This window comes from Pezoporus wallicus, unplaced genomic scaffold (assembly GCF_028554395.1).
Source record: "Pezoporus wallicus isolate ANWC-B61680 ecotype Strahan unplaced genomic scaffold, APGP_CSIRO_Pwel_v1 scaffold_3294, whole genome shotgun sequence".
Lineage (NCBI taxonomy): Eukaryota > Metazoa > Chordata > Aves > Psittaciformes > Psittacidae > Pezoporus > Pezoporus wallicus.
In genome coordinates, this window is record NW_026635478.1 from 8,172,156 (window position 1) to 8,183,163 (window position 11,008).

At 41.4% G+C, this 11,008-nt stretch overlaps 1 protein-coding gene across 2 annotated transcripts in view; it reads right to left on the reverse strand.

Annotated features, from left to right (window-relative positions):
• FBLN1 (fibulin 1) overlaps positions 1–10,040 on the reverse strand; it is an 81,051-nt gene extending 71,011 nt beyond the window's left edge. The window contains exon 1 of one of the 2 annotated variants that reach the window (XM_057426846.1): positions 9,397–10,039. In XM_057426846.1, the coding sequence (XP_057282829.1) occupies positions 9,397–9,472 (76 nt within the window). In that variant the 5' untranslated portion in view covers positions 9,473–10,039. Of the gene's footprint in view, positions 1–9,396 lie in introns of both variants that reach the window. The other variant, XM_057426856.1, reaches the window with a different exon arrangement.
• Between the last annotated feature and the right edge of the window lie 968 nt (positions 10,041–11,008).

Sequence of the window (11,008 nt, forward strand, 5' to 3'; positions counted from 1 at the left end):
TCTATATAACCTTAGACTTCTATGATGTAATGATTGCTTATTCAGCTGCTACAGTGAATATTTTCTGCAAAAGAAAGATAAGCTGAAAAATGCTACCCAAAAGCATGATTCCTGGAATGAGAAACCCTGAATTGTTTCTGGGAATTGTGCAAAAAAAATAAGCAGAAGTAAAAAGGACTGGATAATTTTCATGGCAGTAGCATTCCATCTAGATCAAAAAGGGACAGATTTTTTAAGTAACAATCTGTAATAGCAGCTATTCTGTACAGTGGCTGCTGATGGAAATTCCTATGTACAGTGCAGGATTAGATAGCTGTTCATTACTCAGTGCTGACCTGTGGAACATTTATAAAGCTAATGATAATACCAAACCAATGCTACACCTGAGCCTAGGTGGGTTTAACAAACTAGTGCTAGTAAAGCTTTCCAGTTCTTCAGTGCAATAAGTGATGTGACCATCAAATTCATCAACTTCTCAGCCCACATAACCAGCTATAGCTGGGTATGGATTTGGAAGTGAATGCAGGTCAAGGGGTCAAAGTCACACCTCCTTATTTAGATGTTTTTAATCTTTTAAGGACATGAATTGATAACGTTTGTAAATCGCGGTGCAGGTCTTTCCCTTCACTCAATTTACTCTGTCACAGTCTCAGCACTATGGAATGTGAGAAAACAGAACATGATTATCACTTCTCAGCATACGGAGACACAGGCAGCAGATGGGCTCTGTGAAAGCTCAGCACCATTCCAACATACTTCAGCAACAGTATGTCATCCAGAATTTTTGGAACTCATGATTACAACAGGCATGCATTCATTCAGATTTCCAGTAAGAAAAATACTTTCAACTTTCACAGCATACCTTTCTGACAAAACTTTTTTTGTCCTGTCAAGAAAATCTCTTACTAGTGATGCTCATCCGTCAGCTGAAAAAACCCTCAAGTCTATATACGGATTTTGATCCTCAAAATAACACGTTGATCACCTGTATTATTCAGAGTCACGTTGTCTTCCAACCTCCCTTTACATCTGTAGTTTCCTGACAAAAAAGCCCAGAGTGACTGCACAACCCTTTGGCCAAGGCTCAACTGTGCTATAGGTTCAGGGCAGACAAAGTGTGCTTGGCCTGATCTGCTATGCCAAAGCAATTGTTCTTGGAACAATGACACCTGGCTAATATTAGGTGGACAAGGCAGTTGCTTTTGTAGCAGGGATGGCAGTCAAGTGCTGCCAGCTGGGATTTGTAGTCTTGAGTTTTTGGCTGTCCTTACAACAAATTGTGGAAATGCTGTTTCTGGCAATGGAAAAACACTCTGGCTGGTCACTGAAGGCATCAAATAGACCCAGATATGTTTAGACAAGAGAGAAGCCAGCTGACTTCAAAGGTCCAACTGGTAATAGACTAACATGATAAGTACAGCCTTGTTACATCTTGATCTTGTGTATAAACCTAGGGATTAGGCACACAGAGCAGAGGAAAGGGTGAAGGACACCTGAAGCTGTGAAAGAGAAAGACATAAACCAGAAAATCAGGCCTCATGATTCCCTGAAACAAATGGTTTGAATTGGAGTAATGGGGTGATACAGGAAACCGTTACCATTCTCCATCTGAGATAATGTATTTGCTGGATCTCTTCAGGCTGGAGTTGGCATGAAAATGCCTCTCCTCCACTTCATATGCAGAGAAAGAACTAAAATGAATAGGAGATTCCCTTTTTCTTCAGAGACGTTCTTGTTCACCTCAAGACTGCCCATCAAATATGCCAATATGCCAACGGGGTAAGATGAACAGACACAGCTGAGCTATGGCATTAGTCACCTTTCAACAGTAAGCTGTTCTTGGTCCTTCCACACTAGATCGTTCTTACAGATTCCTTTAAAGAATATACCAGTCTAAACTTCCCTAACATAAAACTTGGAACCAAGATGCCCTGTCTTGTAATACCCACAACAGCACAAGCCAGGAAGCAATTTCTAGTGCATCTGTTGCAGCCCACAAGGCTGTCTCTCTACTGCCTGCCCTCAAAGAGAGCCTATTATAATAGTGCTTCTCTCTTCCAAGTGTGGAGGTCATACTGGATCTTTAAGGACTGGCAATCACCTACAGCTCATGTGCTAAGAAATACGACCTGAACAGACTTTAAGTGTTTGAACCTTTAACTTCAGATGAATTCTCAGCTAAGTGTGATTATTTCAGAATAGCTGAAATCATTGAAGAAACCCAGTTAGCACACTAAACTAAAGCAGCAGCACCCTAAAGGAAATGCCTGGTACGTTAGTGTGTTTTGTGGTTGGTTTTAAAACAGCCAACATTTTACTGGAAATTTTCTTAGGTCTGGAGAGCACTCATTTATGGGGAATGTGGCTCTGGTAGCACCAGCAGTGGCCATCACACAATTAGGGGGATTTTTCAGATATGACCAAACCTCATTTTGAGATGTCTGTTTGCAATTTATAAAAGCAGCTCTTAAAATCATTCATGGCAATAGCTGGTGATAAGGTAGCTGCTATATTTGGTGATATGGACAGTCCTAAGGGAGGCAATGTTATGTTGCAACATGCCTTGTTTTCTCTGGTGGGGAAAGTAAGAGCTTTACTGTAGCTTTGTTGCTTTGCTTCAGGCCTAGTAAGAAAACTTTTCAAAAAAAGTAGACAACTGGCTACTAAAAAACTAGAAAAGGTGACTCCATCTATTGCAGGAAGACTATAAGGCATTTTGAATATATATCCAAATACCATAAAAGATAGGGATGTAGGAGCCCTCAAGAGGTTGTCTTCTCTTACCCGCTAATCTCAGGCAAAACTGATAAAATATGGTCAGTTTTAGGCAGATTCCTATCTAGTTCAAAACAATATCAAGTGGGGCTGATCCCATAACCGCTCTAGGCAATGACAGAGAATGTTTAATAATACATTACCTCACTGTCCACTTCAAAAGCCTATTGAAACCTAATTTTTTTGTTATTATTTTCTACACACAGGCTTCTACACACTTCAACAACTTTCTATGTGTCTGAAGATTGCTACTTCATGTGGATGGATGACTTTTCTGTAATGAAATTGACTTGAATTTTTTCATCTTTCCAGGTAGATTATTTTGGGGACTTCTGTAAGGATGCTGGAGTTTGAAAGATGATACTGAAAGCAGAAGACTGAAGGATGTTCTGAAGATTTCTAGAAGACACAAAGATACTGAGAGAAACTTAATACTACAGCCCACCAAGTCAGCATCATGTAAACAGCTTAGTATAAGTAATGGCTATCTTAGACCTTACATATTCACAAAAACATGAAAGAAGAGTGCATTCACAGCTCTGATGGGCACAGGTGGCCTAAAGAACCCAGTCTCACCAAGATGACAAGGTGAATCTGTGAAAAAGAGTCATAACTGGGAGAACAACAGCAACTGCTCTTTCGGGCAAGCATATGTTAAATTTTGTTCTTCACTCTTCCCTGTATGAAAAAAAATCATGTAATGAAATTACTTCACAAAATGTTGATACCTTGAAGTGTCATTTTCTTTCTCATGTAAAAAAAACTTTCTATCTTCTCTTGATTTTTCATTTCAAATCTTAAAAAAAAAAAGTGTGCTTAGAAAGTTTTATATAAGAGGTAACAATAAAGCTATTGTTAATGCTTTTCATTTGTATAATGAGCTTAATCCAAAACATACTGAAGTAAATGACAGTCTTTAGATAAATCTTAAAGGGATTTGAATTAAGCTTATATATATATATTCAAATTAAAGCAACTGAAATAGGAAGGATCTGAGAATATGACAAGGCTGCACATCTCAGAGTACTGAACATACATACGCTTAAGCATTCTTGTATTTTCTCATGAAAAATAGTTACAGGAAAAACATTTTCACACTGGGATTTCTCTATTTTCATCTGATCAGAAAATGAGCAAGAATAACTATCCTTTTATATACTGCTTAAGTGAAACAGATCTACTCTGTAGGCATGTTTATTGCTGAATATATATATATATATTTTTAAAAAATGGACAATGATGAAGGATTCTCATATTCTACTACTGTCATATTTAAAGAATAGTCTGGAAACATTAAGTAGATGGGATAAACTTTACCCACAGTGGGACAAGGTTCAAGTATGGAGAGAACCACAGACCTTACAGAGCATGAAGTAAACAAAGATCAAGTTTTTGCATGTAATTATATGGCAATGATTTGGAGAAGGTTTTGTTTTGGAGAAAACATTACTAAAACTTTTTCTTACATGAGATTTTCCTCATTTTTTAAATTATGTATACTGAGCTGCAAACTGGTATCTAGCTCTTCCAGATTTTCCGCCAAAGTATTGATATTAGAAGTACTCAATACTTGAAATTTAGTCAGTGATAAGAACTTCAAAGCTGGAGGATTGTAGCATTTTGAATGGACGTACTGCTGGTAGCATTTGTACAGTATATCCTTCCAGTGCTTACTAAATCCTTGGAAATACCTTAAAAATCTGGAATATATCTGGCAAAGTATTTCAATATCCATACACTTACTTTGGCATTGATACAGAAGATTTTTTTAGGTACTGCTTTATTACTAATCTTAAGGTCTCAATCCAAATTTTGACTAGAGCCAAAAGTGAACCCTTTAGCAGGGAACATTTTACAATCTTGTCCAGCATGGGTCATTTATGGGTGCTACCATAATCCAGAAAACAACATACTTCCTAGACTTGTGTAGTATGTACCCAAAACCTCATCCCAGATATCATTCAGCTTCTTTGGAATGAAGATTGTCCACTAATCTGATTTACTGAAAAGAATTCTCACGAGAATTTGTGAGAATCTAGAAATTCAGTATCTTCTTAAGATCCAACAGCACATACTTGAAATCAAAAGGGCAATTTGTCAAAATTTTTAAGTAAGTTATACAAGCACAAAGCAGAGACAAAGTATTCATGAGAGCTGGGGGGGGGGAAAGTGCTACCTGTTTAAATAAGTGAAGGCAAGACACTTCATTAACTATATAGTCAAATATAATCATGGAATGGTTTGGATTGGAAGGGACCTTAAAGATCATGTAGCTCCAAATCCCCTGCCACAGGCAGGGACACCTGCCACTAGACCAGGTTGCTCAAACCTGCATCCAACCTGGTCTATTACAAATACAAATCTGTGAATTCAGGAGAGCATTAGCACTGGAGATCCTTCTTTAGGACTGGTGCATGCAGTTGATCAGAAAAGACTTTTGCAACTTTTACTGGACTGTTCCAGTGACTTGCCAGAAATTAATTCAGCAGGACAAAAATCCTCACCAAGTGTATAAACAGGCAGGTTTCTGTCACAGTTACTGTACACACTCTCCCTGTCACTGTAAGTTACCCACCACGTCATCTTTGTAGGTACTACTTTGACTACTCCTCCACTTAACTTGACATTATTCAGAGCATTTCTAAACTGATTTTTACTCACAAAATGTTATGTCCAGAAATTCTTTACATTTTTCTAGGGCTCTTCACTGATCTGTAATGACCCGTCCTCTCCTATGTATTCTTGTTTTGCTTCTTGTGCCCTATTCCTCTGTATTCCCTTTTCTCTTGACAACTCCTTCATGGACTTCTCTGTGGACAATTTTTCCATCTTTTCTCAGCCTGCAATCATCTTCTCAATACTGCTCCTTCACCTCTATATCTTACCTTGGAGCACTGTTATCCACCCTCCCAGTTTAATTATATGTGATGACTACTGAAATCTCAACAGCTGGCCTACTTCTTTCCATCAGATAAACCCATAAATATATATGCCTGATATTTTCTGAGTGCTTTACAAGAACTTTTGCCCATTCTGGCTAAAACGACCTTCTTAATTTGTTCTTTCTTAACTTTGCTCATTTTCCTTACTCCCTGTCACTGCCAACCATCACATTTTGCTACCTTTTTCACAAAAGCTTTTGTTCATTTATCTCTTTCATCCTAAACCGCTGTATGTTACCATTAAAATTCCTGACTATGCTCTGATGGTTTTTTATTTGGATTTCAGCTCTCTTTCTTGATCTTCTCTGTCTCATCCCCTTTTATTCTGTACAGATATTTTACTAGATCTAGTAAATCCATGTCCTCTGTTTACTGAATTGATTTTGTCACCTACTTCTTTAGGTCTATCCATAACTCACAAAACCAAACTAAAATTCTTTCATGGTCCCAGGTAATCCTATTTCTGCCAACTCCCAGAGGGCTAACACACATCTCTCAGAAAATGTTAATAAAAGTATTATAGAACAAGTTGGTCTCAATACAACTATCTATTAAAAACACATGTAAAGTTGATATGAAACTTGCAGAATGGGCTAAAGTGCAACAATAAATAAATAACTTTTGAAAATGCATTGACCTGCTATCAGGTAGTGCCTGAAATCTGACAGTGATATAAATATACTGCAGTAACTTGATAAGCTAGTTTATGGATTTTCATCTTGGATTTCACTAACAAGTCTGCTTTCAATTACACAGATGAAAACCAAGAGTTTTAACATTTTGCTCTTCCCCTGACTGCAATAAAATGTCATGTCTGAAAATGGACTATTACAAAAACCCTCAACTTAAAACTAACGTAGATAGCACTCACATTTTAGAACTGTATTTTTTGATACTATCTGATTTTGGGGGGAGATTTTATCTATGATAGAAGGCAAGAAAGCACAGATTTAGCCTTTTGTAAGTTCTACCTCCACCCATACACTTCTTACAAATTTATTGCTATAAATGCACATGTAAAAATCATAATCTTAAAATAAAACTCATTCCACAAACTCAGTGGAACATTTTTTTTATTGCAAACTCTAAGCTCACCCTGAATAGACATGTTTCCAGATGTTTAGTAAGTTAAACTGTCTGTGCCTGTAGTACCAAGACATGCCAAAGATGCAGCTAGAGGATGAACTATTCAGACAGTGACTGGACATAATGATGTGAACAATTTGTATTCTTCAGTAGATGGCAGTTTATATTATAAGGAAAACAACAACAAAAAAATGGTTTAAAAATGCAAATTTTGCAATAAAATAAGGTTGCATTATAGAATTTAGAATGTTTTTAAGACCCCTACTCTTGCAAAGAATGATGTGCATATTCATATTCATATGCACTGGACAGTTACACTGAAGGCAGCAGTCCCTTGGGGTTTTTTTCAGAATGAGGACTTTAATTAACAGATACTGATGATTTGGTGATTCATTAGCAATGAAAAGCAATCAAGAAACCTGATGGTAAAAAGCTTAGGAGGAAGGTCTTTCAGAAATATGTTGTCCTAGTAACTTGGCAATTATATCACCAAAGCACTTAGGAACACGTCTTTGCCCCAAACCCCCTTATTCTAGTCACACAGAGGAAAGGAGGCACGCTCCCAAAAAGCCTGCACTTAAACAACATGATCTCACAAGGTAGTTACTTCATTTACCTGCAAAACACAGATGGCCATGTGAAATAATGCAGAAAAAAAAAGTATCTTTCTTACAGCAATTACAACTACCAATAACTATTTCATCTGAGTGAAATCCACCCTTCAAAATGTAGTGTTCTAAGCAAGGACTGTTGTCTGGTTTTAGACATTTAAATCTAATTTTAGCTAGTGTACTGCATTCAGAATTCTATAGATGTAGAAATTCTCAGGGAATTAGAGTATGGATTTCTATTGGAGAATAAAAACCTGGTATACCTTTTACAGACAAATTTGGCTATATTTTGTGTTCAAAAAAACCCTGTGAAAACCTGAACTTATATATCTAATTACTTATCCTTTTTCTAAGAAGCAGTCCAGTAATTAAGGTTAAATGTGCAGAGATTACAAGATTAAATTCTTCTATGTTTTACCATAACTCGGAATGCTTAAAATTACCATGTCTGATCACTGTGATACATCAAAGCCACATTTTTGGTGATGTACTGTTATCTGAGAGAAAGGAGGAGCGATCTGAAGATTCTGGCACTAAATATTGTTTTTCTAACCTTTATTTTTCCCTCCTTTTTTAAAAGGAGTGGCTAACATCTCTATCAAAAAGCAAATATTCTGAAGGATATTTGTGAGTAGTGCTCTTCCATATGAAAATCAAAGAGCCAGAACACTGGCTTTTGTCTACCATTGTTAGGCCTATGCCAGAGACCAGATGTTTCTAAATGTTTGCCTGGACTACAGCACAATCAAGCCTCAAGTCTGAATGCGCCCCTCGAGGTTACTCTAGCAGAAAAAGTCACTTATCTGTTAACTATGACAAATTCATTATCACCATATGAGAAGTAGTTTCTTTGTCATATATTACCACTTCTATTTGCATTGGATTGCTACACTGAATTAAATCAACTGAATATCCTTTTCTTTTATATGGTATTGAGACAACAGGGGAAAAGTGCATAGCATGGGAAAGGAGCCATGGCCTGGACACAGATCCCTGCTTTCAAAAGCAACTACATCACACCCCATAATTCATAAATGTTTCACATTTTATCTTCAAAAAGCCTGCATCTTTTGCTTTGTTATTCCTCCTGCTCCACTGAGATTTCACGTAACTCCTGCTCCTGTTTCCCATTGGGGGGGGGGGGGGGGGGGGGGATGTAATTTGGTCCCCTGCAGATCAGACCTGACACTTCCCCTGACCACCCGTTTTGGTACACATCACCTTCACGGTGTGCGATTTCACCCGACCCCCATATGCACCGGGCACCTTTCGTTGCAGAGGGGTTGCGATTTCACCCGACCCCCGTATGCACCGTGCGACAGCGCCAACACTCCGACAAGGGACATTGGTGACGCTTTTGGGACATCGGCTTGCAAGAGCCCCGTGGCCGCCCCCGGGGGCCCGGCCGGCTGGCTCTCCGGGAGGACAGCGCTGCTCGGCCTCGCAAAGGACCCACTCACCAGTTCCTGCTGGCCAAGTCCGTCCCTGCGGAGCCTCGCATCGACCCGCCAGAGCACAGCTAAAGCGCTCCGGGGGCGGCGGCCCCGGGGGCAGCAGGAGCCGACAGCACTGGGCAGCTGCTGCGGAACCGGTGCACGCCACGCCTTTCAGCTCATTTGAACGTGGCAGAGGCGCTTTAAAGCCTGCCCGGGACGCCCCAGGGGTACGGGAAAGGTGGGGGGGTCGGGGACAGGGACATCAGAGGAAGCCCAGAGGACCAACTGCCCTACGGACCTACAGCGGCGGGTCACACACAGCTCGCTGTCCGGAGCGCTGCCTCCCGCTCCCACCGGAGCGGGTACCACTGGGGCAGTGAGGCGTCCCGCCGCCCACAGTCTCCTGGCCGGGACCCCCCCGCCGCTAGTCCCGGGTGCAGAGCCGGGCCCACGGGCGCCGGGGAGGCGGCGGGAGAAGGGGGAGCGAGGCGCAGCGCAGTCCGACGGACGCCCGCGGCTCGGCTCCGTGCCGCTCCCCGCACTTACCTTGGCCCCGGAGCGAAGGCACCAGCGCCAGGAGCAAGAGCAGCCGAAGCGGCCGGGCCCCGCGGAGGTTGTCCATCGGCCGCCCGCAGCTGCCCGTCAGCGGGAGCTCTCACACCGAGCTTGGCTTGGCTCTTCTGCAGCGTCCAGCGGGCTCCTTCTTTTTTGCTTGTTGCTGCTGCTGTTTCTGATGTTATCCCAGCCGCCTGAGACCGGTTGGAAAAGTTTGCAGGAACCCCCCACTCGGTGGGCTTTACAAAGATTTAATTCACTGCCTGCCTGGTTAATTATACCGCCTGCAAGTGCTCAGCAGAGCAGAGCTGCCACTACAGCTCGGCGGCAGAGCCCCGTTGCTGCTGATACCCTACCTCTGTCCCCGCCACCCCACGCACACACCCCCCGCTGTAAAAGTGACTGACTCCCTTTAGCTGGAAAACTTTACAGATCCTCAGCGTGAACCTAGGGCCGGCGTGACTGGTTCTGTGAAGGAGAAACGCAGCGACTTCTCTCGGTGCCAAGGAGGAGAAAGCCACAAAGAAAGACAAAACAAAACAAAAGAAGCCACCTAGCAGAGAAGGAAAGGTTTAACCTCTGTAGAGAAGATTTTCAACCCCCATTCTCGGTCTTTCCGTGGAGTTTACTCCAACACAACTTTGTCAATAAAAAATGATTTTATAAAGGAGGGATAGTCTAGAATCTTTCAATGAAATTCATCGGGGGGGGGGGGGGGGGGGGGGGGGCGGTGGGAGGAAATCCCTCCTTCCCCGTTCCTTAAAAAGTCAGGATGAGAATTTCAACCCAAATGCGGCAGTCAGCTCTACTCTCTCCTCCCTCCCCCCCATCTTACACCCCCCCCCCTTTTTTTTTTAAACCACCTTATCTTATTTAAACAGGAACACAAACACTGATAGTGGTCAAAGGAAGAGCTGGAGTTGAAAGCACCCAGTTGGCTATGCTGTTGCAAAGATCTTCAAGATAATGAGGAGGATAATATTTGCAGGCAAATGTGCATGGAAACAAATGGAGAGTTCATCACCTTCTATACTTTGTCCTCAGTTTTACTCAAACAGTTGGAAATCAGTGTGTGTTTACTCGGTAGCTGTGCCACATGGACTCTGGTTAGACTGCTCCTCTTGTAGCTGCTCAGTAGTGCAATTTTTGAGTATCTCTTTTCAAAATGGCCAGCTGGGAAAAGTAGTTAAGGCAGTAAGAGTTGAAAGTGTGCATGTTTGGTTCAGCACCAGGTTACTTGCTCTTCCCTTTTCTTACTCAAGAACATAAATGGGGCTGGATAGGACTTTGAGCAGTGTGGTTTAGTGGAAGGTGTCCCTGCTCTTGGCTGGGGGGTTGAAACTACATGATCTGTAAGGTCCTTTCTGGCCCAGATCATTTTACTATTCTATGATAAAAATAGCCATACTGCCAAGCATTCAATTATCCCAATAGCCAGTTTTCAGCAATGATCCTAGATGGTCTCCAAAGGAAGCGTATGAACAAGGGAAACATACATGATAATTCTCCCAACTGCTGTCCCAGGCTTCAGCTGCTTTGAGTTTAGAGCATTTCCTCAGTGGAATGTGGTTTCTGTGTACTTAGCAGCCTTCAGTGAATTCCT